We start from the raw sequence: 26,303 nt of genomic DNA on the forward strand, positions 1-26,303 counted from the left end.
TGAGAATATAAGTATAAAACTTTTTTGTGCCACCTGACAATTCAACTAAAGCATTTATTGATTGCCCACTACAAGTAACAGTAGTGCATTGTGTTTTACAATTTACAAAAGTGTATTCATATGCATTGATTCATTTGCTTCTCACCCACCATGAGCTTGTAAAGCATATAGGCATTATAGAATAGTTAAAAGTGTTGGTTTCTGGTATTAAATTGCCTGGGTTTAAAACTGCTTTTCCTCTCTTTATTGTGTGAGCTTCAGCAAGTTACTTAACATTTCTGAGCATTTCTGAACCTCAGTGTCCCCATGTGTAAAATGGAGTTAATAGCAGCATTGGCATCTTAAGGCTGGTGTGTTAATTAAATGAGCTGATACACTTAAAGTATTAATATTAGGACAGCAGCTGACATATAGTAAGGGCTCAACAAATATTATCTCTTTTTAGGATAAATTTTATTATCCCGATTTGAGAGATGAGAAAACAGAAGCTCAGAGAAATGAAATGATTTGTCACACCTACGTACAGCAAAGACCAGACTCCAATCTAAACCTTTCAACTTTGAATATATCTTTTGGCGCATATAGTAATCATTCACCAAACGTGCTGCCTGACTCTTTCAACTACATCATGCTGTTCTGGGTGTACAGAAGCTATAACAGGCACTTCAAAAGGGACTATCCATACTTTCCAGATAATTAGAATCTCATTGAGGAAAACTAGATTTTTAAAAAAATCCCCAAATCCAAAAAAACCAGTGATATTATTACTCAGCAGATACGTCTGAGTTCCCAAAAAAAGCAGAAAAGTGAGAGATCACTAGGAACTACAGCGGTGAAAGAGAGCTTTTGGAAGACATGGCATGCAGTTGGACTCTGTGGTCCTGAGGAGGGAGGTGGGGGAGGAATGGGGGGCGCAGGGAACCATCTCTCTTGGACTTAGATGCAGAGGGGTTCTTAAATGACTCAGTATCATCAGCTGAAGCCATATGACCTTTACAGCAGATGGGGAAAGCCCTCTCTGTGGAAATATGGTCAGCATCTTCCACAGGGAACTCTTCCTGCTCTCCATGTGCCAGAGATCTCAGTAGAGAAAGGAGAATGAAGAGGGGACGCAACCCTATAGGAAATGCAGTATCGTGAGTCAAAGAGGCAGTTCCACTGGCCTGTTTTGTTACCATTTCAGTGACTGGAATCTATAAATAAGCCTGAAAGTCAGGGAGAAATTAGTCCCTCTGTCATTTATGTAATGCTTTTGCAAAAAGCATTTTCACATTTCTTTTAAGCATGGTCCCTAATCACCATTTATCCTGGCCTGAGAAGAGGGTTTAGGAATTAATCCTTCAGTTATGACAAAATCCTGATGTAAAACTTAAAATTCTAACAGCCAACTCCATACACTCTTTGACCTCCTACCAAGAACATGGGGAAATCTACTCTATGTTCCTTCAAAGTAAAAACCAAAGAGGATATGAGGCTTGGCCAAGTTCCCTCTTTGCTTTAGAGATTTTTTTTAAAGAGGCAGCCTGAAGTACCACCTGAGATGCTTTATGTCATATTTAGGTTATATTTTCTTTTTTGTAGAGTAGTTACACTTGGTTTGTAAATGATTCTGTATTATGTTGGAGCTTTTTGAGTGAAAAATCTCACCAGGTATGAGACTGCAACCAAGTCAAACACTAACTGAGGAAATGGTGCCATGCTGTCATTTAGGGAAGACAAAACCAACGCCACTGGAGAAGGTGCACTATCCAGAAACAAAGCAGAGCTTCTGACTCATTGTTTCCCACTCAAGTCATTTTATTGCTTTAATATGGACACCATTATATGCCAAGAAGGATCCACAATAAATTGGTTTCGTTCTCCTTTAGGTGCACAGTCCCATCCTTGTTTCTTTAAAATCAGTCAGTCCTGCAAGTTGCTTTTAAATGAGCCTGGGAAGTCCAAGAAGTGTTGGGACATCCACGGTAACTAGGGCACCCAGTTCCTGGTACCCAGTTCGGGGAACAGCAATCTCCTTCCCCGCCAAGTTCCTCACACATGCCAGAAGATGATCTAGAACTCCAACCGGTGCCAGGGTGCGGTGCCTTACTCCTGAGGAGAGGCAGCCAACTTGCTGTGCAGATCAGTCCCTGGCCTTGGATTGGAAGATCCTCCCTCTAATTCCATGTTCTTTGAATAAGTTTGTTCTTTGATAAGGAGGGGGATATCCTGGAATAAAACTCTCAAAACCAAACTGATTTTTTGAAAGAGAGAAATTGGCGTACAGATTTCACTTTTTCACATGCAAAAGGAGCCATGTAAATGTTCCTGGACACATAAAATAGGATTCTGAAATAAAGATTTTGCATAACTAATAATTGCATTTAAAATTAATTTGACATTTTTCTGTGAACCTAAAACTGCTCTAAAAAATAGAGTTTCTTAAAAAGAAAAAACAAACAAACAGACAAAAATGCCAGTTACACAAGAAACAAACAAACAAAAAATAATTAATTTGGCCATCTTGTTTTCTTAGCCTCTCCTTTATCCAGTCTCAAAGAATCACTAATATTGAGTCCACTGAAACTTGGCAAATAATAGAAACCAGAAAGGAAACATATTTATTGAGCACCTACTAAGTGTTTAAGAGCTTTATAGACATTATTTCTTTTAATCTTCATTATTGTCCCCATTTTACAGGTGAGATAAAGGAGGCTAACAGCTGGCTAGTGGTAGAGTCTAAATTTGAACCAAGGCATGCAGGAGTCCACTGATTTCCTGACACCACTTCTCTCATTCACTCTTAGTATTTGCCCATTCCTTAAGATACTCATTTTCTTCCCTCTAGTTCCTTAGCTCTCTTATGCACATCTGATAGGAGGTACCATTTGCCAAAAGTCTTATAGCTACTAAGCACAGAGATGAGATTTTAATACACACCATTCTGCTTCCCTGGAAAAAGTGATAATTATGTGAGAAATAAGAATCCAGGAGAAAACAAAAGTTTATTGACTACAATTAATAAAATTCTGTAGGTGAGGAATCTTCATATAAGAAGTACAGAATTTTAAGGAACAAGAATAATTGTACTATTATATATGTATACACACACACACACATTATTAGAGAACCATAGAATTTAAGAGAGAGAAGGAATTATATTAATAAATGAGAAAACTTCAGATGCACACATCGGTGGCCATATTAAAATTTGTGCCCAGGAGTCCTAATTCCCAGGTACTCAATCCAGGACTAAGGAATTATGTGGGTTTCTTCAGCATTTCAAGTCTCCAGTTAAAATCTTCAAAATCGACTTCCTCGGAATCATAATAGTTACTAGATAGGCTTGCTTGAGGTTCTACATCAGGCAAATCAGGCAGCATAAAGTCACCAAAACCAGTCTTGGCTCTTGATTCTGGCTTTGGAGAAGTTTGGGGGTTGAATTCTGGTCCTGTTCGTTTCAGTAAATGTAATTAAAAGTGACAACAATGTGTCCTCCAGAATGAAATCCCAGCCTCAAAGACAGTAGGCTCTTATTGCTTTTGAGAGAACAGCATATCATATGGCTGAAAAAACTAGAAAATTCCCCCAACATGTAAATGATGGTAGTGCTTGCTTACATTTTGTTGGCAATCTCCTTCAAGGGCAATCTGGACTTAAAAAAAAAAAAAAAAAAAACACCACAATTTTTCAAAACAGGTGACAGGATGACTACCTGTGGTTTTAAAACTTTTTCTGTGTTAAAGATCTCTTTGAGATCCACATTCACTTTGATAACTGTGAGTTACCATAAAGGAACACGTTATACTCTTGGTAAATCACTTATAACTTCTCTCACCAATGGAGGGGTGAATAGTCTTATAACAATTAAAAGCCCTTCAACAAATATGAAGCAATTTCAACTAACACCAGTATTTCCTATACTTACTAGGAATCAGTGTAGGAAACAAATAATTCTTCTCATAGGAGTCATTCTGGGAAAAAAAAAAAATATATATCACTGGGAAGCAACTGGTCTGAGTTTCCCAAGACAGATTTTGTTTACAGTAAGCCTTCAATAAATATATTTCTTAAAATTAAGTTAACTTTATCAGTCAAGCTTCCTTCTTGTTTGAGGTGAAGTTCTTTTTATGCCTTCTGGAAATCAGCTTTAGGAGGGACTGGGTTTTGCTTCTTTTGTCACCTGTGGCCTCATACAAGAATTGGGAAATCTTTTATCTTTGAACCTGGAGATGCTACTTGTGAAAGATGATTCAGTGTAATGAAATCTTTTTCCACCAAATAAATGGCAAGACAAAAAGAAGAGGCAGAAAGAAGGAAGTGTTAGAAATTAAAAGATTTAAGAGACATATCATCCAAATACAATATGTGAAACTTGATATCCCCAAAATAACTGTAAAAATGCATTTCTGAGATAAACAAATTTAATATAAAATATTATATGATATTAAGGAATTGTTTTCATTGTGTTGGGCATCACAATGACATTATTTTATATTGTAAAAACAACGGGTATGTGTTAAAGATACATATTGAAGTATTTAAAGGTGAAATTATATAATGTCTGAGATTTGCTTTAAATTCCTTCTCTCTCAAAATAAGTGTTAGGAAGAAATAGCTGGATGAAATAAGAGCAGCAGAATGTTGACAACTGTCGAAAATGAGTGATGGGTACATGGAAGTTCATTACATTATTCTAATTTTGCATATGTTTAAATTTTCCATAAAGTTTTCTTTGTTTAATTTTTAAATCAGAGGACTTCCATCCCAAAAGTAGAAGGTGAGCAATACATAAGGTGCTATTCGGACAAATAATTTCAACAAGGAAAATCAGAATTAAATTACATCTGAAATATAAAAATCTTTAAAAAAAAGAGCTTCATGGGGTCAGAAATGCCTAACAAGGTGAAAAGAATAAAACAATTTCTCTTTACTTCATACTGAAGGAGCAAAGAGTAAAGAAAATTAATGTCTATGTCTCTTTAGGTTTCACTCATTTGACTTCTTCAGATTTATGGACATACACAGTTATGAGATTTTTATACTATTTTCAGCACGAAAGCAAACTGTTTTCATTACATATAAATTGAGTATATCTAACCTGAAACAGGAGTCTAAATCACTGTACATTAAAGACTTTCAAATTTGTCCAGCTCATACAAATGTTCTTCGAAGTCTGTAGCGCGGCATTGTCAAGAGGTTGATAAAAGACTATAGTCCTCTTTTCTCATGAATTCAGCATAAAAACACATCAAATAAAAGCTTAATGATTACAAATATTTCCTCTGGCCTTAAGAAACTTCACAAAGATCATTTTACCATTCCAAAGGCTCCTTTAGAAATACATTCTAGTTGCACTTGGTATTCCTATTTCAGATTCAGTTTCTATACTGACCTGTCTTTCACGAAGAAGGAATGAGAAACAAGGAACTGGGGATGGCACAGGTAAGGACTCTGATGCAGACATTGGCAGATGCCCCAAGTGAATCACCACATCCTGCTACAGTTCCACCGCTATTGCCAAGGGCACCTTTCTTGACATCGTTGGTAAATTCAACACTGACCCAGTCTGCTGGGGCTTCAACCTAAGGCAAGAGGGTAAGAATCACATTGGGTTCTCAATTTATTTCACATTTGTTTATTGCATACCTACTACATGCCAAGTACTCTTGGAAGCACTGGGGAAGAAACGGTGAGCAAAGAGACATGGTTCTTGCCCTCATGAGGCTTAGAGTCTAGTGTAAGTCAATGATGATGAAAAGCAACCTTTTCTGGCCCACGTGCTTCTTCTCTCTCTCTCTCTTTCAGTGCCTGTGTTAGGAGTGCCAATGATGTCAGACACTGTGGTACACCAATGACTAAAAGCTAGACATAAATATGCATAGCAATATCTACAAGAAAGGTCATCAAAAAAACAACAACAAAAAAAACCAAACAAACAAAAAAAAAGAAAGGTCATCAAACCTGGTACTCTGGATTTATTCATTCATTTGACAAACTCTATTGACTACTTAATATAAATCAGGCACAGTACTGGGAACGTCACAGTTAACAAAACAGACGAAAGTCCCTGTCCTCATGGAGCTGACGATATTCCAGTGGGAGAGGCAGATAACAAAAAAGATCACAAAATGTGTGTTAGATAGAGATAAGAGCAATAGAGAAAAATACATAAAGCAGAGAAGAGGGAAGAAGTTGACATTTTAGAGAAGGTAGGCAGTAAGGGCCTTATTGAAGAGAACACTTAAATACAGTCTTGAAGGAAGTGAGGGAGGGACCAGGCAGATAGCTAGAGAACACAGAGTACAGGAAGTACAAAGGTCCTGGGGTGGGAATCAGCTATGTGTGTTTGAAGAAGTGCAAGGAGGCCAGAGGCCAGCATGGCTGAGCAGAGTAAACAAAGTGGAGACTGAAGGGATTGAGGCTAGAGAGAAGAGGTGAGAGTGGGTGTAGTTTTCATACAAAAGCTGTTGCCTATTATTTTAAGTGACATAAAAAGCCATTGGAGGGATTTCAAAGCAGAGGAGTGACATGATCTGACTTAGGTACTAACCAGATTTATGATGGCTATATTGAATATCAATTAATGGGTAAGAGAAGTAGAAGCAGGAAAACCAGTTAAGAGGCTTTTGCAATCATCCGGGGAAGAGATTATTGCAGGTTAGACCAGGGTACTAGGGTACTATCAGGGGAGATGATGAGAAGTGGCAGGATTCTGGACATATTTAGTAGACAGAGTAACTAGGATTTGCTAAAGATTGGTTGGGGGCTAGGGGTTGACAGAAAGGGAAGAGTCAAGGAATATCAAGATTTTTTTTTTGATATCAAGATTTTTGCCCTAGCATAGAATTGCCATTAACTGTACGTTGATGAGTAGGTTCTTGGAAAGTGTAAGAGCACTTTTAGACATACTGAGTTTGAGATGCCTCTGAAATATCCAAGTGAAGATTTCAAGAAGGTGGATGGATATATCTGCCTGGAGTTCACATCAGCCTAGAGGCCTTAGCTAGACCTCACCATAAACATGGTATTAAGAACCATGATGTTGAATGAAATCACCTAGCATGTAGGGAAGAAAGAAAAGAAGTCCAAGGCTGACCCCTTGGACACATCTCTAGTGGCATTTCATGTGGCTTTTACTTCTTCACAGTCCCTTTCTGTATTGTCTACATTTTTTACAATGTATCATTTTTCAGTGAACCATATAACTCTTTGAAAGGGTAGAAATGAGTAAGAGTCCCTATCAGGAAACCACCAGGAGCAAAGCATCAGAAAAGACCCCAATCCAACATGGTACATGCGGCCCCAGCAATTGGAAGGCAGCACAGTGGGAACACAGAGGATGGAACAGACTCCTCTTCTGGCTTCATGCCTGCTCTAAGCACAAGCTTGGCACCGGAGTACCAGGCCGTCTTTTATAAAAAAGTCAGCAGAGACAACTTTATCAATTGCTAAAACAAGTTGCTCCCCATGTGAAATGATTTGAGATGCATTAGGGAGAAATCCCTCTGCCCTAAAACAGGCCATGACCACCTTTTGGAAGCCTAATCCACCCTCTGTGATAATAATGATGATGATAAAAAGCAAAATTTGATCACATTTGCGATGTGCCAGGCATTGCATTTAAGTCCTTTATATGTATTAGCTCATTTAATCATCTCAACAAACTTATGAGATTTGTTAATAACCATTAACTTCTATTATCTCCCTTCTTACAGTCCTGAGAACTGAGTCTTTGAGAGGGTAAGTCACTTGCTGGAGGTCTCATGGTTAATAAATGGTGGAGCTAGGATGCGAATATAGGTCATTTCACTACAGCACTCATACTTTTAACTAAGACTAAATGATTGTGCTCTGTGACTTTGGATCTTGTAGCTTTTATTCCACGATCTCTTTATTAAAATGCAAAAATATCCCCAGGACAAAGTTGAGATCTTCAGAACTAAAACTGTTTTGCAAATTTCTGGGTTTAACACTTTAGGTACCTTCATCTTTGTTTTTTATTTTATTGTGAACAGCCTTGAAGGGTCATCTGACAGTTACCAGAAGTCAAGCTCTGTCAGGAAATGTGGACAGGAAAAAAGGTACAAATTTCACCTGCTTTACACTCCTGTCAGAACTACTATGAAAGCCACCCTCCTAAGAAAAAAAATATTTTGGTGCACAATAAAAATCTGAACTTTAAGTCACTTCTCCCTTCTTGAAAGTACTCACCATAATGGTTGCCGTGGACTTATATGGCACGTTACAGTTCTTAGCAATTTCTATCAGGTACTGTTCCACTAGAACCTGGGGCAGAGTGTTCACATTTAATTTACACATTCACTGCAAAATAAAGAACATAATAGAGTTGGTCACACACATACCTACAAAATAAGAAACAAAAAGAATTTAGGTGGTCTTTCACCTCTGAATTACTGGTTTTTATGCTTCTAATCACTGTTATTTAAGATGTGTGATTTTTAAAAGATATATAATTTAGTAACAAGGAGGGGCCCTCTTTGTCATAAGACAACCCTATCCTGGGGTGAAGGAACCTCAAACCAAGGAGAATAAGAGGAAGAAAATAAGCATAAAAAGAAATATTTTGAAACACGAATTCTGATTTTATGGTAAATATTTGAATTATGTCAGAGGTGATAGTCAACATACTCAATAACAAGTACAGCAAGGCACTGTCCAATTAGAATGGATGTCCTGAATGATGAGAATGTCCCCTGGCCTGAAACAACTACTCAGCCAGATCAGCAACACCAGCTTCATCTGGGAACTTGTTAGAAATGAAGATTCTTGGGCCCACCCCAGAAATACTGAATTGGAAACTCTGGAAGTAGAGCCCAGGAATCTATGTTTGAACACCCCCTTCAGATTCTGACTCCTGCTACTGGTTGAAAACCACTGCTCTGTGGGGTGCTTGTATAGGTGATCTTTATTTTATTCTTTCAGCTTAACTTTATTTCTCAAATGGTCCATAGTGAACATTTATTATTTTTGTAGTAAAAGGATTAGTTATTTAAAAGAGGAGCATGCATATTGTGATTTGTATTTTAGAAAATGTTTTCATATATAGTTTGGTATGAGCCCCATACCACCTATGTGAGATTTATATGTTATTACAAACCTTAATATTTGCATTTTACAGCTGAGAAACTTGAAACTGCGAAGTTAAATGGCTTCCCACGATCACATGATTAGGAGTAACGGGTTGAATCACTCAGGCACTCCATATTTAAATTTCTTCATTTGTAAGAAGAGGATAAAATATTTCTGGATAATAATATGGATCATGGATTATCAGGATCAAATAAAAGAATATGTGGACATGCAGTTTAAAATTCACAAGTTCTGTGTACACCATCAATGTCATCCCCATTGTTTATGGTAACAAAATGGGTACCATTGGCTTTGCCTAAATTTGATTTATTTTGGGTTTTCTCTTAGGCCCCTACTATCTAAGTAATGCCCAAACACCCTCTGCAAGATTTGGCTAAACAATGCCCAAAAATCAGTTTAGAAGTTTGACTAACAGCTTTCCCTCTATCAACAGATTATAGTAAAATTCAATAGTAAGTAGTGCTATTTACGGAGCACTCAGAAAACTGTTATGTGCAATACTTATTTCACCTGAACCATCCTCATAATCAGAGATCATCAGTTTTGCAGTTTATCAGGAGCTATTCACTCATGTGATCCACTGCAAAGAGGAAAGAGCAAAAGGCAACAGAAAATAAGTTGGACTTAAAGAAAACATGTCAGCTACTACCTCTACTCATGAGTTTAGTACTACTTGAGCTGTGACCTGATAGAAGAAATGGCTTTTTTTTTTTTTGGTGTGTTTGAAAAAGGGTAAGGAAGCCCGTCCAGAAAAATTTGCATGGGAGCTAAAACTTAATAGTTACTGCACATGTGAAAAAGCTTGACTAGATAAAATGCTCTGCCTTGGTGGAGAGAGAAGTCCAGTAATCCGAACATTCTTTTACATTTTAAACCTTTGGGAACTTTTTAAAATTAAACTTTTTATTTTGAGGTCATTGTAGTCACATTCAATTTGTGAGAATACAGAGAGATCCAAAGTATACTTTTACTCAGTTTTCCCCAATGGTAACATCTTGCAAAACCAAGATATTGATATTGATACAGTCAAGATACATAACCGTCTTTGGAAATTTTTTAATGATTTGATCACTGTAATAATCATTCCCACGTTCCCACCAGTCAGAAACATTATTTTAAATTCCAAAGCTGGTAAGTAAGGTCTTAGGAGATAAGTCACTGGGTGGGTGAGGAGGGTAGGGGTGGGCGGCAGTAGGGGTGTAGATTGCTCAGTGATCTGGGCTGCCTGGAGTTATTACTCACTTTTACTTCTTTCCAAGAGTTTTAGGTGATTGACAACCAGTTGCAAATTGACTGGAAGGCAAAGGTGATCAGCTTTGCAAACAGAGCTGAACATAATGTCACCAGAAGGTACAACACTCATAAATCGCCTGATGAGCAAGTTTCCCAGAGAAAGAGAAAGTTATCAGTGTCATGAGGGCTCCAGTTTTTCAGCATCCACTTTATTCATTCAACAAGCCCCATGTAATAAATTCCTGACTGCTCACTAATGGCCTGGATGCACTGGCTTCTCTGTGAACCCAGATATGACTCTTGCAATTCAAGTAAGGGTTAGGTTTCCTCCAGTTTATTCCAGTCATCAGTGCTTTTACTGAAACTTTTGAGAGTTCTGCAGGAAGTTTCTGACAAACATGAAACTCTTTGGCAAATGCCAGAGGAAGCAGACAACAGAGGGAGATTCCCCTCCCCTAAGGACATATTAGTCACTTATGGAGACATTATAAGACTTCCTTCTAAATAAAATATTAATGAATTTGAAAGGGAAATCCCCATTGGTAGAGATCACATAACATTAAAAGCCTGTAGAAACGAGGACATAGAATTGTTCAGAGAAGATAAAACACGAGCTTAAAAGTTACACATTTCGACACTGGGACCTCTAGAAAAGCTTTTGAAAAATAATCTAATACCAAACATCAACATGTTTTTAGGGGAAGCAAAATCCAGTAAGTATTTCGGTAATTTCTATGTTACTCGAAGTTAGTTTTTGTTTTCAATCACTGGTATTCAAAGATGAAATTCCTTTCCTAAAATCGCACCTTTACATGCTGAAGCAAACAAGCAGGAAGATGTGACAGTATGAAAAATGCCACCTCCTCCTATTGTTATGACACACATGGTTTGCCAAGTTACAAGTTCAAGTTTGATTCCTTAATGTCTGAAAGAATTGGGATAGTTGTCTGAGCTTCCTCTGCCTGTACTACAAATCTAGAAAAAAATTACCAAAGGAGGAACTAGGAGACCCAGAGAGATGGTGTGAAACTCCTGCCTGCTGAGGGAGAAGAATAACCAGCACGGTGGGGTTTTGTTGTTTTTCTACCAACAGAGTAGCTCAAGCTCTCCCATCACACAAATTCAATCTACTCACATCAAAGGAATTCAATAGGAATCCAGGGAAAGAGAAGAGGTGGACAAAACAGATTGAAGTTTAACTCTTCAGTGTCCGAATGTCCCAGATACCTTTAAAAATCTCCTTTCACTTCATCAGTTCTTTAAACTCTGCGGGGAAAAAAACCAACTCAGTGAAATAAAATGAAGGACTTTCATATGAGATTGAAAACAGATAGCAAATAGGTTAACTAGATAAGTAGAAATGAGGATGTGGCAGCAAAAGAATTAACAAGGAAAGTCTCCTACTGTGGGATATCTTTGTGAAATTTCATTCAACAATTATTTATTGAGTCAGTTACAGTGTTTTAGATGCCAGGTTCACTTAATATAAATAAATAATTATCCAGATAACAGAGAATATAGATATTTAGGGAAATAAGGTAACTTTTGGTTATTTTACTGTGTTAAATCTAAAAGCTACATTAGCTTACTTATCACTACCATTTCTGTCAAACTGACACTATGGCGCTTCATACTATCAATATGTACTATGACCAAAGAAATCGGGATTGTTTGGAGTAAAGATTTCTAAAACAGGGTATACAGCAGAGATATGACCCGCCCTTTGGGGACTGCAGCATCAAACCAGGAAATCACCTGTGTTTTTCAGACACACCTTTGCATTGCGTAATAATGCAGGTAGTCAAAAAGAGGTTTTGCTTGCATCTACCTTTGTCTGTTCTTTGTCCAAAGAGCAGTTCCCTGAGTGCATATCTTGATCTGGGAAAATTAGCTATCCTTGAATACATCTAGATGGTCCAAGGATCTCTTTCTTTTTTTGCAGTTTTAATACCAATTTAGTGAGCTAAGCAAAGAACTAGAAACCAGAATGCCAGTAAAGCACTAAAACAGAATCACCACAGGACTTCCTTGTTGGCCAAACAGAAAGAAAAATTCTGTCATGAATAATATTAATATTCATGAAGCAAAGCCTGATTTAGATGGCTACAGATCAGTAGCTTCACTATGTTTTACCCACTGGTGGAAGAAGTGTGTGTGTGTGTGTGTGTGTGTGTGTGTGTGTAGTTCAATAATTTTGATGATTCTTTGTGCCCATTCAGGTGAAAAAATATCAAGATTGAGGCCTAAGGATTCCCTCGAAATAATCTTAGAGGTCATATACTTTATTTGTATTTTAATATCTTACTTACTTACTCATTTTAATATCTCTAAGGTAATATTCTCATAAAAAAATCCAAACAGTAAAATAAATCCCTTTTGTTCCTCTTGGCGATCACCCAATTCCACTTTCCACTCCCAAGATAACCAATGTTAACTAGTTGTTACATACCTTTCCGTTCCTTTTCTGTACAGATACATCAATACCAGGGGTGCCAAAAAAAAGTATACAAGTGGACACTTTCGTCAAATTTGCTCAAGCAGTAATTCACGTAATCAGAAGTGTCTGGATGCTGACTGTAACCACTTTGAGCACCTCCGGTAACTTGTATTCATCTTTTTTAATCGGTGTATATTATTACAATTTTAAGTTTTTTTCCTGTCTTAAAATGTGTATACATTTTTTTGGCACCCTCTGTATATGCAACTATAATATTATATGTCTTTTAACATGAAATACATACTGCACTGTACATATTTGCTTATTTTTTCACTTAAAATGTTTAGAGCGCTCTTCTATCTACATTTTACCCCCACGCTTTCATTTAGTTCAAGCTCCTCATTTTGCAGAAGTGAAAACCCAAATCTAAAGTAGTAAAATGACTTTACAAAGGCCAGATAGCTACAGCATAGGGACCAGGGCCAGTACTTTTAAAATCAGACAAAAAGTAATTATTATTTATTGAACAGAATTTGCAGAAACTGAAATGGAAAAAAAATCCACTCAGAATTCAATCTCTCCAATAGTTAAACTCCCCTGCCTCTGCAGCCACCCTCCTCCCTCCAGTTTAAGCCATTGTTTCTCAGTCTATTTCTGTAGGACACAGCTCCCTGGCCCATGCTGGTGTTATGAGCCTTGCGCTCACCCCGGCTGAGGCAGTCCTTCGCCAGTCATTGATTGGCCACTCACAGCAGCTCACGGCAGCTTTCGGCAGCTGCCAGCCACTCACGATGGCTGCGGGCCACTCATGCTGGCTGCCGCCACTCACGCTGGCCACACGGTAGCCCACGGCAGCGCATGGCAGCTCATGGCAGCACACAGCAGTCCATGGCCACTCATGGTGGCACACAGTAGCCCAGGTATCACTCAGCAGCCCAGGGCAGCTCAGCTCCAGAAATAGCTGATGTTCAGTCTTAGCTCTAGTGGGCACAGCTCACGGGCCCATGTGGGAATTGAACCGGCAACGTTAGCGTTAGGGCGCTCCAACCACCTGAGCCATGGGGCCCGCCCTAAACTTATTTTTCTGTTTAGTTAGTTTTGTCTGTGTGCAGAACTAGTGTATTTTACACAGTTGTAATCAAAGCACAAATTTAACTGTTCATTTTTTTCAGTTAAGTTAATCAGAAGTTCATGTTACTATAGAGTTGACTGGTTAATCTTCAACCAATGGTGACCTAATATTTCATCCAGTAGTAAAGTCCTCTTCCCACTAAACTAAGCTGCTTTCCACTGTACTAAACCTCTTCCTCTCATTCCTTACAGTCTTTCAAGTCTCCCATTACTTGCTTCCCCTTCCCCTAGATCCTGGGGTCCCGTCCATTCTCATCCCCTTCAGAGCCATTTCTCAACTCTTAAAGAACCCCCATCTGTCCCCTGAATCTCCAGAGGAATCTCCTTACTCTCCCGGGCCCACGTCGCCTCCAGGTTCCCTAGGGTTCCCCAGAGGAGTCTTCACAAATCAGGCCTGGGAAATGCAGGAAATGAGGGTCGCTGATGGCTAAGACCCAGGGTTCTGCTTGGGAGCTCCTAGAATTTACGGGAGTAGAAAGATGGAGGGGTCATTGTGGGGTCAAGGTGTGGGAGCTCTGGCCCAGCCCTGGATTCACGTGACTCAGGCCCAGGAGACGGAGTTCGTTTTCTCACCGGAGAGGGCGCTGGGGACGACGCGCTGGGGACGAAGCGTTGGGGGGCACCCCCTCCCCTCCGGGGTACTCCTAGGCGTCGCTCTCAGTCCCAGGCGTGACGCAATCTCCCCGCGCCGGGGGCGGGGCGCGGTGACGCCATCTCCGGGCGCCCGGCTGGGGGGGCGCTGGGTGTGGGGCGGCTCCGGGGCCGGGGATGGCGGCGGCCGCAGTTGCGGCGGCTCCGGGACGAGCGGGAGGAGCCCAAAGAGCGCCGTGAGATGGGCCGGTGAGTGTCGCCGGGAGAGAGGGCTGCCGGGCCGGTCTCACTGGGGCCATGCAGGCCTGGGCTCGGAGCTCCGGAGGAAGTGGCCCTACGGAGCCCGCTGCCCCGTCGAACCGCGGACCGATAGAGCGAAAGAGGCCGCGCCTAGACCCGGCTCGCTTCCCTCCGACCCAGCCCAGAAAGCTGCCTCAGGCTCCGGCGCGCCCGTGGCTGTGTCCCCACCGGCCGGGGTATCTGAGTCCTTGCGGCGGGAAGGGGCCCCCAAACAAGGAAGCATCACTTGCTGGCCCCTGCCCCTCTGCTTGAAGGGTCGACCCCCACTCTCTAAACCTTGAATTACCAATTTCGGGCCCTACGCTTTTTGGAGCAAGGATTGCGGGATCACTGGGGGAAGCCATAACCTCTAGTATCTTCCAAGCTCCGCTTTCTGGCGGGCGCACCTCTCGCCCTCAGCGATTTCTGGTCTCTCGATTCCTTGGCTCTGCTGGCAGGGTTGGCAACTCTCTGGAACAGTCCTCCTTCCCCGTTAGCTCGGTTGGGGTCACAAGCTACGTCTTCCCCTTGAGAAATCCTCATTGAGCCCCTCCAGAGGCCGGGGTTTGACATTCCGAAATGTGTTTTGCGTGGTGCACAAGCCTTGTCCATAGGCTTGTCTCTGTTGTCATTCCTGCAGACCTCTTGGCTCTTTCAGTCCTTCTATTAGCCTGTATTTGGCTAACCCCTCAGTGACCTAGAGGCAGGTTTTCTTTAATGTTTTAGTTGCAGGGAGCAAGGATCATGCTGGGGTTGAAGACGTGACCCCAATTTTTGTTAGGAATGAAGGAGAAAGCTGAAAGCTAACTGCTTTTCAGTTACTGGAACTGCCTACAAAGAAGGGATGCACGACTTGTGCCCATTGTGTCATTTGTGTTTATGGAACTAAGAATTTGTCTTTCCACTTTGTTTTCTTATCTCATCACCTTTTTGTGTACATCCGTGCCAGTATTTATAAGAGGTAAAAGTGGTCTTCAGCTTGGTTTGAGGCTTGCAGTGGTCTGTAGAACTTGGACAGGACAGTGGGTGGTTTCTCAGAGAACTCAGTACTGTTTCTGTTTGCAGAGATTAAGGCTCCATTCTTCAGTGCTTGATGTGTCTGGCATCTGTAGACTTAGGTATTGACAGTTTAGCGTGAGTTTTGTTTCCCCATTGTTAGCTAAGTGGGGACCCAGGCAATGTTTTAGTTTCTGTCACAACTGATTCAGCACTTGGTACCAAGTTGTCACTCAGAAGATTTTACACACACCCAGGAGACCATTTTTTTACCCTGAAAAATCTGTTAATAAGGCTTCCCCTTGAGTGACTCCCCCTTGACCTCTTTTTCTGCCCCAGAAACATAAATAATTGTTCTTTTTTCTCTAGTGCCGTTTTTCTCATTTAAATAACCTCCACAACTATGTTTTCATCAGCCTTGAATAAAAGTGAAATCTGTGAAGCTGATTTTTCCTGGTTCCTATTGATCCCATGGGAACAATGTTGAGTCTTCCATTTTTATTTGTGCAGTTACCTGGAATTGGGATTGGAAGCAAATGTAATCTCTGGGGAATAAATTTAACCTTTGGGAAAATTTAACAGGTAGACAATGAAGAATATGATGTTAAGGAAAACAATGAAGTTTGACATGGAAAACTTTTTCCAGGGATGTCTTCCTACAAGTTAAAGCTTAAGAGATCGCGTTTTTTGTAATGTGATGTTATGCTTGTAGTAGAGGACGAAGGGACTCGTGGAGTTTAGTATCTTTGTGGCTTTGGAGTTATCTTTTCCCCCCTTTCTTCCGCCTCCCTCCGTGCCCCCCCTCCCCGCCCCTACTCCAGTTCAAGCCATTGTTTCTCAGTCTAGTTGTGTAGGACACAGCTCCCTGGCCCAGGCTGGTATTTGGAGCCTTGCGCTCCCCCAGCTGAGGCAGTTGGTCGCCAGTCATAGGCCGGCAACTCATGGCAGCTCTCACTGGCTGCCGGCCACTCACGCTGGCCACCCGCTGCTCATGGCAGCGCACGGCAGCACACGGCAGCCCGTGGCAGCACACAGCAGCCTACGGCAGCTGATGCCAACATCTGGCTGCCGTGTCAGGGCAGGCCAACTCCAGGGAGAGCTGTTGTTCACAATCTTAGCTGTAGAGGGTGCAGCTCACTGGCCCATGTGAAATCGAACCGGTGACCTCGGCGTTAGGAGCAGGGCGCTCCAGCCACCTGAGCCACCGTACTGGCCTGGAGTTACCTTTCTTGATGACACTGGAGATGGTCAGAGGCTAGGCTCCTACTTACTTTATCCATGTCTGTCTTCTAGGTTCCCACACCAGCGGGGAGGACACTGCTTCTTACTACAGCTGCTCAGAAGCGGTACTGGAAGCTCAGGTAATACAGGTGCTTTAGATACCTTGTTGCAGAAAAACATCTGGGATTCAACTGTGGAAAAACAGAGCAGAGTATAATGTAGAAATCTCTTTTCAGATCTAAAGAACTGGAGCCTGATTGGAAGAAATAGGTGACAAAGTTCATATGCACTGAAGTGTTCAGACCAAAAAGATACTTTATGACAATGGACAAAAGCATGTACGAAAGGTGACAACAAGAGAAAGGGGAGAGAGAACTTTCTTAGGAATCATACAGACCTAAGATAGTAATAAACAGGAGTGCTTGGAGGAATGGAATCAGAATTTTAGGAAGTGGTGCCTAGAGCAGACCTACGATGGAGTAGGAGCCATTGACAAAACACAAAGGAAAAAAGAAAGGGAATGAATGAAGAAGGCAAATAGTAGGTGGTCTCTGAGAAGAAAAGAAGTCTTGCCAGATTAGGGAACGAGAAGTCTTTATGAGGTCAGAAGAATTTTGTTGCTTTTTGGGGACGAGGAGAAACAAATAAATTGTAGAACTTGGTCATACAATCACTCTCCCCACAGAGCCCAAGTTTGAATGTAGTGTTTTATGGGGCAAAGAAGATGCTAATGTTCATGATACGTTTAGGGATCAAAGTTTAAAAAAACAAGACACAAGCAGACCTGAGGACTTACCGACACCTGGGTCCTTGAGGTAGTGGCAATACGAGGCAGAAGATGACAAAAGTTTAACCAGGCCCGAGGCGCGGGGAGCTAGGGATAGGTGAGATCAGAACTCAAATTAGTCTGGGAGAAGGAAGTGAAGATGAGGTCTTATGTTCAGGAAAGAAGATAGCGCAGGAGTCTTTGGTGGCAAAAGGAGAGACTTAGAAAAAAGTCAACAGCAAAGACTATGTGTTCAAATTCCCATTAGGGGAAAAGGCTGAGAATAGTCAAGCTCCCCATCAGAGGCACAACTAATCATGAAGCTGTTGGTTTCTCTAGGGTTATTTATGCTTCTCCTTGTAGCTCCTTGTGACTGTTTGTCTCTTTCATGTCCGAGGCTGCATGAGCGAGGAGGGTAGTGTCCTTGCCTGCCCCCTCTCATACCTCTTTTCGCCCCAGCAGTCCCCTTTGTTACATCTTCCTTCATGGGCACAGTTGTGCTATTTCCTTTGACTTAGTTCACCCCTAGGTTACTTTTCTTTGCCTCTGATTTGTTCCCTAGCAGATGTGGGCACCCCAGCCAGCAACAGAGAGGGGTGCAGGGGAGCCACAGAGAAGCCCCTTCTGATGCCCCAAGGAGCAAGCCGACCCCTTCCAGGCTCCAGGAACACTGCAAAGCAATATGAAACCTGTTCATGAGAGGAGTCAGGAATGCCTTCCACCAAAGAAACGAGACCTCCCCGTGACCAGCGAGGATATGGGGAGAACTACCAGCTGCTCAACTAACCACACACCCTCCAGTGATGCCTCTGAATGGTCCCGAGGGGTTGTGGTGGCTGGGCAGAGCCAGGCAGGAACCAGAGTCAGCCTAGGGGGTGATGGCTCTGAGGCCATCACTGGTCTGACAGTGGACCAATATGGCATGCTGTATAAGGTGGCTGTGCCACCTGCCACCTTCTCTCCAACTGGCCTCCCATCCGTGGTGAACATGAGCCCCTTGCCCCCCACATTTAATGTAGCGTCTTCACTGATTCAACATCCAGGAATCCACTATCCCCCAATCCACTATGCTCAGCTCCCATCCACCTCTCTGCAGTTTATCGGGTCTCCTTACAGCCTTCCCTATGCTGTGCCACCTAATTTCCTACCGAGTCCCCTACTTTCCCCGTCTGCCAACCTCGCCACCTCTCACCTTCCACACTTTGTGCCATATGCCTCGCTCCTGGCAGAAGGAGCCACTCCTCCCCCCCAGGCTTCCTCCCCGGCCCACTCATTCAACAAAGCCCCCTCTGCCACCACCTCACCTGGGCAGTTGCCACATCACTCGAGTACTCAGCCATTGGACCTCGCTCCAGGACGGATGCCCATTTATTATCAGATGTCCAGGCTACCTGCTGGGTACACCTTGCATGAAACCCCTCCAGCAGGTGCCAGCCCAGTTCTTACTCCTCAGGAGGGCCAGTCTGCTCTGGAAGCAGCTGCTGCCAACGGACAGAGACAGCGAGAGCGAAATTTAGTAAGACGAGAAAGTGAAGCCCTTGACTCCCCCAACAGCAAGGGTGAAGGCCAGGGACTGGTGCCAGTGGTAGAATGTGTGGTGGATAGACAGTTGTTTTCAGGTTCTCAGACGGCGCGGGTGGAGGTGGCAGTGCCAGCACACCGAGGGACCCCAGACACCGACCTTGAGGTCCAGCGGGTAGTTGGCGCTTTAGCTTCTCAGGACTATCGTGTGGTGGCAGCTCAGAGGAAAGATGAGCCCAGCCCCCTCAACCTGTCCCGTCATACCCCTGACCATCAGAGTGAGGGGCGAGGGTCAGCCAGGAACCCAGCAGAGATGGCCGAGAAAAACCAGGCCCGAGGGTTCTATCCTCAATCCCATCAGGAACCGGTGAAACATAGACCTTTACCCAAAGCAGTGGTTGTAGCCAATGGCAACCTGGTGCCCACTGGAACTGACCCAGGCCTGCTGCCCATGGGCTCGGAGATCCTGGTGGCATCAAGTTTGGACATGCAGGCCAGAGCCATCTTTCCAGACAAGGAGCCAACGCCACCCCCCATTACCTCCTCTCACTTGCCCTCCCATTTCATGAAAGGCGCCATCATCCAGCTGGCTACGGGGGAGCTGAAGCGGGTGGAGGACCTCCAGACCCAGGATTTTGTGCGCAGTGCCGAAGTAAGTGGGGGACTGAAGATCGACTCTAGCACAGTCGTGGACATTCAGGAGAGCCAGTGGCCTGGATTTGTCATGCTGCATTTCGTGGTTGGTGAGCAGCAGAGCAAAGTGAGCATTGAGGTGCCCCCTGAGCACCCCTTTTTTGTATATGGCCAGGGTTGGTCCTCCTGCAGCCCTGGGCGGACTGCACAGCTCTTCTCTCTGCCCTGCCATCGGCTACAGGTGGGAGATGTCTGCATCTCTATCAGTTTACAGAGCTTGAACAGTAACTCAGTTTCTCAAGCCAGCTGTGCTCCCCCAGGCCAGCTGGGTATCCCCCGAGAAAGGCCTGAGAGGACAGCCTTGGGACCCAGAGAGCAATGTGACAGTGAGGGGAAGAGCCAGCCGTCAGGCGAGGGCTCCCAAGTGGTAGAGCCCTCGCAGCCAGAGCCTGGTGCTCAGGCCTGCTGGTCAACCCCAAGCTTCCAAAGATACAGCATGCAAGGGGAGGAGGCACGGGCTGCACTGCTCCGTCCCTCTTTCATTCCACAGGAGGTAAAGCTGTCCATCGAAGGGCGTTCCAATGCAGGAAAATGAACCTCTCTCCCAGACCAGGCTGGGGCTTTACCCCAGAGCTGGGCCTCAGCGTGAGCAGGCAGAGGATTTTGCACATGCCGAGCAAGGAATGGCTCTCTTGGCAGTGAGATTGGTGGGGGAAGAGGAGGCATGAAGGCAGCCTCCCAAGGCAGGGTCTGTTGCTCATTACCCCATGGCATCCTTTCAGGACAGCCCCAGAGGATGCTGTCATGGGGAGCAGCAGGCCTGGGCCAAGGAAGGAAGGGGTACACGCAGGATAAGAAACATTCCAAATATCAGGGCCTCCCTGTTCTTTCCTCCCCATCCCTAGCTCTTGCAAGGGGAAGTCAGGCTTTGGGAGCAGGTGGCAGAGGGAGGGAGCAAAGAAAGAGCCAAAAATGATGATCCACAGCTTATAGTAGCAGTTCAACTGTCTGAATTTTTTTTCCTTTCTTTTTTGTGGTGGGAGGGCAGGAGGCCCATGGTTGGAATAAGAGGGTTCCCACCTAGAACTCTTCTTTTGAGAGCTGTGCACTTTAAAAGGTGGTTTTGTTACAGATGTCTGTGGGGGAGGAGCACTCACTCATCTGCTGGACTCGGGTTGGTCCCGCTTCCGCCCTTTCCCATTTCTCCTCACCATTCCTCCCACAAGGCTTCTAGCACCACAAGAGAGAAGCCCCTCCAGGGTTCAGAGTGAAGTACTGCTTTGGCAGGGACCCAGTCGGGGGACTTGGGGAGAAAGACCGGATGGCCAGGCTGACCGGGCTGTAGGTAGGGCTTCTGGACAGGTAGCATATCTAACAAAGCGCCTCCTACCCAGCATGCCAGACCCGCTTCAAAATTGTACTGAATCGTTAGTTGGTAATCGTGACTTTTGAAAGAATCAGTGGACCCTTTTCCCCAGCCCGTGCACCCCTCCTCTGTCTGTCTATGTTGTGCCTAAGTGCCTGCGCGGCCCCCACCCTTCTGCTGCCCTAACCTCTCTGCATGGTGTCTTGACCTGGGCCTAATTTGTAGCTGCACTGCCTTTCCCCTTCTGCAAAAAATTAGTTTTGTCCACTCTGACCAAGACCTCTAGTTTTTGGTGTGTAGGGGTCTCTCTGGTTTCCCCTTCAGTTACATTTTCTATTTTTTAAGACTCAGAATCATGTCCCCCATTCTGCAACTGAACAGCTTGGTGGAGAAACAAGAAGGGAACTGTGCCCTGGGTCAGGGCAGGTACACCTGGCTGGGTAGTGCCTATCCTGGTGTTTTTACACGGCTCCTCCCATCTTATTCCACTTCCTCTCCCAGAATTCAGGCTTCTCCAAGCTGTCCCCTTTCACAGCCAGCTCTAAGTTTCTGGGATAATCTTGATAATGTTTCAATACCTAAAATCTAGATTTCATTTCATGGTAGAGTATTCCTCTGCAAAGAGTATTTTCTATCTTAGTTGCATTTGCCCCCCTGTGTCTTAAGCCCATGTTTTCTTCACAACTTTTAGCATCAGCTTGGACTGTGGGATTCCACTGGGTATTGAGAATTAGGCTCCCCCACCAGCTTTCAAGTGGGTGGGTGGGTTTTTTGTTTGTTTTTTTGGGGGTCTTTAGACTCGAAGCAACTCAGGGTATCGTCCAGCCAGCTCTCTGGTGAGGATTCTCCCAGGATATGGTCCTGGCATTTCCTTGAGAAATGTAGTTGGACTGGCTGAGGCCTGGCCTGTTATCACGAGTCTCAAACCTCTGAGGTCTGATCTCTGCTCTGTCAAGGACTACAGGCAAGTCTTGTGACCTCTTGCTCTTTCACTTCCTCCCCAGCTGCCAAATGGGGATAAATAATCTTACCTACCTCCTGGGGGGAGGGGGACTCTGAGAATGGAGTCATTCTTAGTGTTCAGGTGCTAAAGGTTGTTCTCCAGGGGGAACAAATGACTGAGACTGGCTTGTTTGTTACAAGCCCTACACTCCACTGTTTCATTCCTTGAGAGCAGTTACCTGGTCAGTCGGCTTTTGGAGGTTCATCCAAAGGAAGCTGCCGACCTGACCGCAAGTCACCAACCCCGTCTGGTGGACACTCAACCTTCTACTCATTTGGGATCATGCCCTTTCCCTTCTCTGTCCCCCATTCTCTCTGAATGCTGCTTTCTCTGGTTTCTTTCCTACGGTGGGGGGCCTGTGGGGCTGAGTCTTGAGGAATCGTCTCAGATGGTGGCCCTGGGAGAAGTCCTCATCTCCGTCTGTTCCATGAGCAACTCATTCCCAGGGGTTATTGTTTGCACGGGTTTCTCAGAAACATCCTTCCTCATAGGAAGGCTCCTCAGTTGAATACAGTGAGATGCACACAGTCAACACTCAAAAACTGTCCACCAGTGACACCAACTGAGCATCCTTATGGGAGCAAACCCATATCTAACCAGATACAGGCCAAGTAGTTTAAATCAAATAACCCCACTACCCAGCCGGGTAACTTCCACTTAATTCTGGAAAGGGAAAATCTTGCACACCTTGGCAAGTTGGGCCCGCCCTTTCTGCTGCTGTTCCCCTTCTGTCTCTTGCTGGTAAAGCAATACCAGCAGCTCCCTTGATACTGTGCCATGCATATGTAATATGTTAATACTTCGTTTTGCTGAACTGCAGAGGTATGGTATGGTTTTGTAGTATGGTCTCCGAGGAGAAGCTCTGCTCTAAATCTTGGTCAGAGCTAAGACGTTCCCCTCACCTCTTCCCTCTGGTTCAGTCTTCCAGGCATGTGAAATAGAGTAACCTGTGGTGTGTCCCTTCTCCTTACAGGAATTTAATAAGTTTGGAAGAGACCTAAGAGTGGTTTTGAGAGAGTGAGCCTTTTAGTGGGAAGCTGTCAGCCTTTTGGGGAATGGGCAATTGAAGAAGGCCAGAGCCAGTGCTTGTCAGTGGGAGGCCATCCCCAGAGCTTAGGGGTAGGAAGGAGGACTGCTAACTTGGGCAGTCATCAGAAATGCCGGAACCACTTTGGGAGTAGGAGAACCAGGTAAAGGATGGGTAATACAGCTAAGTATTGGATTATCATTCTTACCAAGATTAGTGTACATGGATGGCAGGGGGTAGGGATGGGAGGAAGAGCTGGTTGTGCAGAGCTGAGTACTTGTACCCGTGGGAAGGGGCCCCAGCGGATCTGGACTCACCCTTCTACACTCTTGGTCCCAGTTGGTCGAAACACCAAGGGCTTTGGTCTGTGCTGCTTTGCCACTGCTGCTGTCCGCTCACTGTCCTGCCTGCTCCTCTTTATGGCTCCATACTTCCGTGTCTTTGGCTATGTAGGTGAAATCCCGGCATCCTGTCCATTCTTACCTGTGCAAGTGTTCCTTTATAGCAAAGTCACGGTGACTAGGGATAGTGTGACATGCTGCTGGTGGACTGGTGAATCCAAAGGGATACGGCTTCAGTACTAGTGGGGAGCCCTTTGGTTCCAAATATGTCTTGAGGGAGAAACAAGGGCTTACTAGTGGGTGGTTTCTGTGTATTCTTTCCTTTGTGGTATCTTGTATCCTGTTTTTAAAAATAAATGATGGGGAACCAGGTTAGGGCCTGTGTCAGCATCCCAGGGAGGTTCATCTGGCTCCAGTTATGTGAACTCTGGTCTGGGGTTGGAGGAGGGTTCGAAGTTTGACTGAAATAGCCCCTCTGTGGGGTTTAGTTTTATTTTTACCAGTGGGCATCATAGGAGATGCACAGGTTGGTGGTATGATTTAAACCTGCAGCAAGCAGGCATATTGAAGAGTTGAGTGATCACACTGGAGATGAAGGGTGGGCATGAGTTGACTGGGAAAGGGCCTGGGTCCATTGGGGTAAAGATAAGCTGATTAATTGGCCATGGGAGATTAGGTCACAGTCTTAAAAGCAAAGTTAATAGGGCAGAGGCCAGGTTTTAGGGAGGTTTCTTGGTCTCCTAGGGCTAAGTTTACTAACCCACACTGAAGCTACAATACTTTCCAGATGGGAAAAAGTGTACACTACAGTTGAAGAGCTGAACTGTGCTAAATTGGATGTTGACCAGGAACCTATTAGCCCTTTGCTGGGGAGCCTTCACCCTCCAAGCTTCCCTGGGGTAGGGAAGGCCTCCCACATTATGCAATAATAAAATAAGCATCTGGGTCTTTGCAGCTGTCAGTTGCTCTTTCAAGTCTAGGATCCATCTTTGGGCCAGAAGCCTGGTCTGGGCCTGGGATGACTGGCCCCCCGAGATGCTCGAGTCGACTGCACTCTCTCCTTACCTGCAGACTATGCACAGTGCCTGGGGCGGAAGGAGGCGAGGTGGTGCGCTTTGCCCTGCTGAACCTCCCCAGCAGGAACAGTAGTAATAAATGCACTTTTCACACTAAGGTTTCTTTGTTAGTTCTCCTGTTAAGCCTAGATCCTCCCCCGGTAGATTGCAAACTCAAAAGTCTGTGTGGTCCCAAAGCCGTTCTTACTGCAAATACCCAGCGGTAAAGATGGCCTCAAATTGGGTTCCTGTCTGCAGTGTGTGGCAGCAGCCCATGTGCCTTTACCTATTGTCAAACTTGCAAGCATTTATTTGTTTTTATGACTGTCATGGGGACTGAGGTTCATCAGAGAGAGAGAGAGAGAGAGAGCATGAGCTGATGACACAGTGGTTTTACACCCACTCCCGGGACAGGGAGTTTGCACGTAGTTGTGAGCTGTGAGTGGTTAGTGCATTGCTGGTATTGCTGAACGCAGGGTTCATCCCTCATTTGCTTGATGTTTGCATTCAAGAGAATCTCATATTGAGGGAGAGACTGTATTCGTGGCAAACTTGAAGTATTAAATAAGGCTGTCCCCTGTAACCTTCCTAGTCACACACAGGATCCCTGTAGCCAAAACAGTATATGTTCCAGCTGCAGAGAGCACACTGCTCTCAGCTTGCACAGCACCTTAGGGGAGGGAAGAATATAAGGATAGGGAATGGGGTGGAGAAAGGAGGATGGGAATGTTGTCATCCAGTTGGCTTTAGGGTCCTGAGAAGTAGAGAAGGACGCCACTGGGGAGGTCTGGATGGATCTGATTGGTGTAGGAGTTCCCTGTAGATAAATTACTGACCCCCAACTACCATCCCCAGTATGTAATGGCTGAATTAATATGTAATCAACTGCATTGTATCTAAAGCCTTAGAACTAGTCAGGTGCTCCCCCCACCCATACCATTTCTTACCCTCTAATCCTACCTGATCTTTAACAAAGCATTAATAATTCTAAGGATAATCTCTATTTTGTTGTGCTTTTTTGTAACTGTTTTAAATAAATCAATTTGTACTGTATATTTGTACTTTTGTGAGATCCTTTTTGCTGTTTTACCATTTTAAGTCTCTGTACTTGGCTACACACAGATTGTATTTTTATTGTTAATGCTCTTCTTATGAATACCTGCATTTAACTTGTGGACTATGTAAACACAATATATATCAATATCTATATATCTATATATCTATCTATATAAACTACTAGCTTTTCCTTTTGGTGTTTGCGCCTTCTTCCTATCCCAGCCTTAGATGATGGCCATTGGGTGGGGGATAGAAGCCCTTCATGGGAGAGCTTGTAATAGAGAGCAAATGGTGCCCATCTTTATGTGGTGGGCTTGGGGCAGATTACGTGAGCTAATCCGGAGGCATGGTCCGCACATTTGTTGGTGTGTATTTCAGAGACCAGAAGTATACTTGTACTTCAAGTAGATACTAGCACAATCAATCAAAAGGACCTGTAGATGTCTTCGCTGCTGGCCGTTTTTCCATTTCTTTTTCTTTCCTCGAATACAGCCAGAAATTGCTGGAATAAGTCAGTGCCAGTGATAGTTACTGCTTGTAACTCCAAAAGCTTG

The 26,303-nt window shown here is 43.9% G+C and overlaps 1 protein-coding gene and 1 long non-coding RNA gene across 11 annotated transcripts; one reads left to right on the forward strand and one right to left on the reverse strand.

Annotated features, from left to right (window-relative positions):
* Positions 1 to 1,776: 1,776 nt before the first annotated feature.
* Positions 1,777 to 14,592, reverse strand: LOC109461240 (uncharacterized). 5 transcript variants are annotated; one of them, XR_012490137.1, is made up of 6 exons: positions 14,468 to 14,588; positions 11,462 to 11,592; positions 8,194 to 8,304; positions 5,375 to 5,564; positions 3,908 to 3,953; positions 2,966 to 3,629 (listed from the first exon to the last, which is right to left on the reverse strand). It is a non-coding gene; the product is annotated as an uncharacterized LOC109461240 (long non-coding RNA). The 5 variants fall into 5 exon arrangements; XR_002139666.2 differs by having other exon boundaries at positions 2,966 to 3,634; XR_012490136.1 differs by having other exon boundaries at positions 1,777 to 3,629; positions 3,908 to 5,564; positions 14,468 to 14,592.
* On the forward strand, positions 14,593 to 25,939 carry ATXN1L (ataxin 1 like). 6 transcript variants are annotated; one of them, XM_074314629.1, is made up of 4 exons: positions 14,593 to 14,734; positions 17,054 to 17,121; positions 17,218 to 17,328; positions 18,310 to 25,939. In XM_074314629.1, the coding sequence occupies exon 4, from the start codon at positions 18,430 to 18,432 to the stop codon at positions 20,494 to 20,496; it is 2,067 nt and encodes a 688-aa protein (XP_074170730.1). In that variant the 5' UTR covers positions 14,593 to 14,734; positions 17,054 to 17,121; positions 17,218 to 17,328; positions 18,310 to 18,429; the 3' UTR covers positions 20,497 to 25,939. The 6 variants fall into 6 exon arrangements, with proteins under 6 accessions (XP_074170730.1, XP_074170729.1, XP_074170732.1 ...); XM_074314628.1 differs by having other exon boundaries at positions 18,313 to 25,939; XM_074314631.1 differs by having other exon boundaries at positions 17,218 to 17,319.
* Positions 25,940 to 26,303: the final 364 nt, after the last annotated feature.

Source organism: Rhinolophus sinicus, linkage group LG11, assembly GCF_036562045.2.
Source record: "Rhinolophus sinicus isolate RSC01 linkage group LG11, ASM3656204v1, whole genome shotgun sequence".
Taxonomy (NCBI): domain Eukaryota; kingdom Metazoa; phylum Chordata; class Mammalia; order Chiroptera; family Rhinolophidae; genus Rhinolophus; species Rhinolophus sinicus.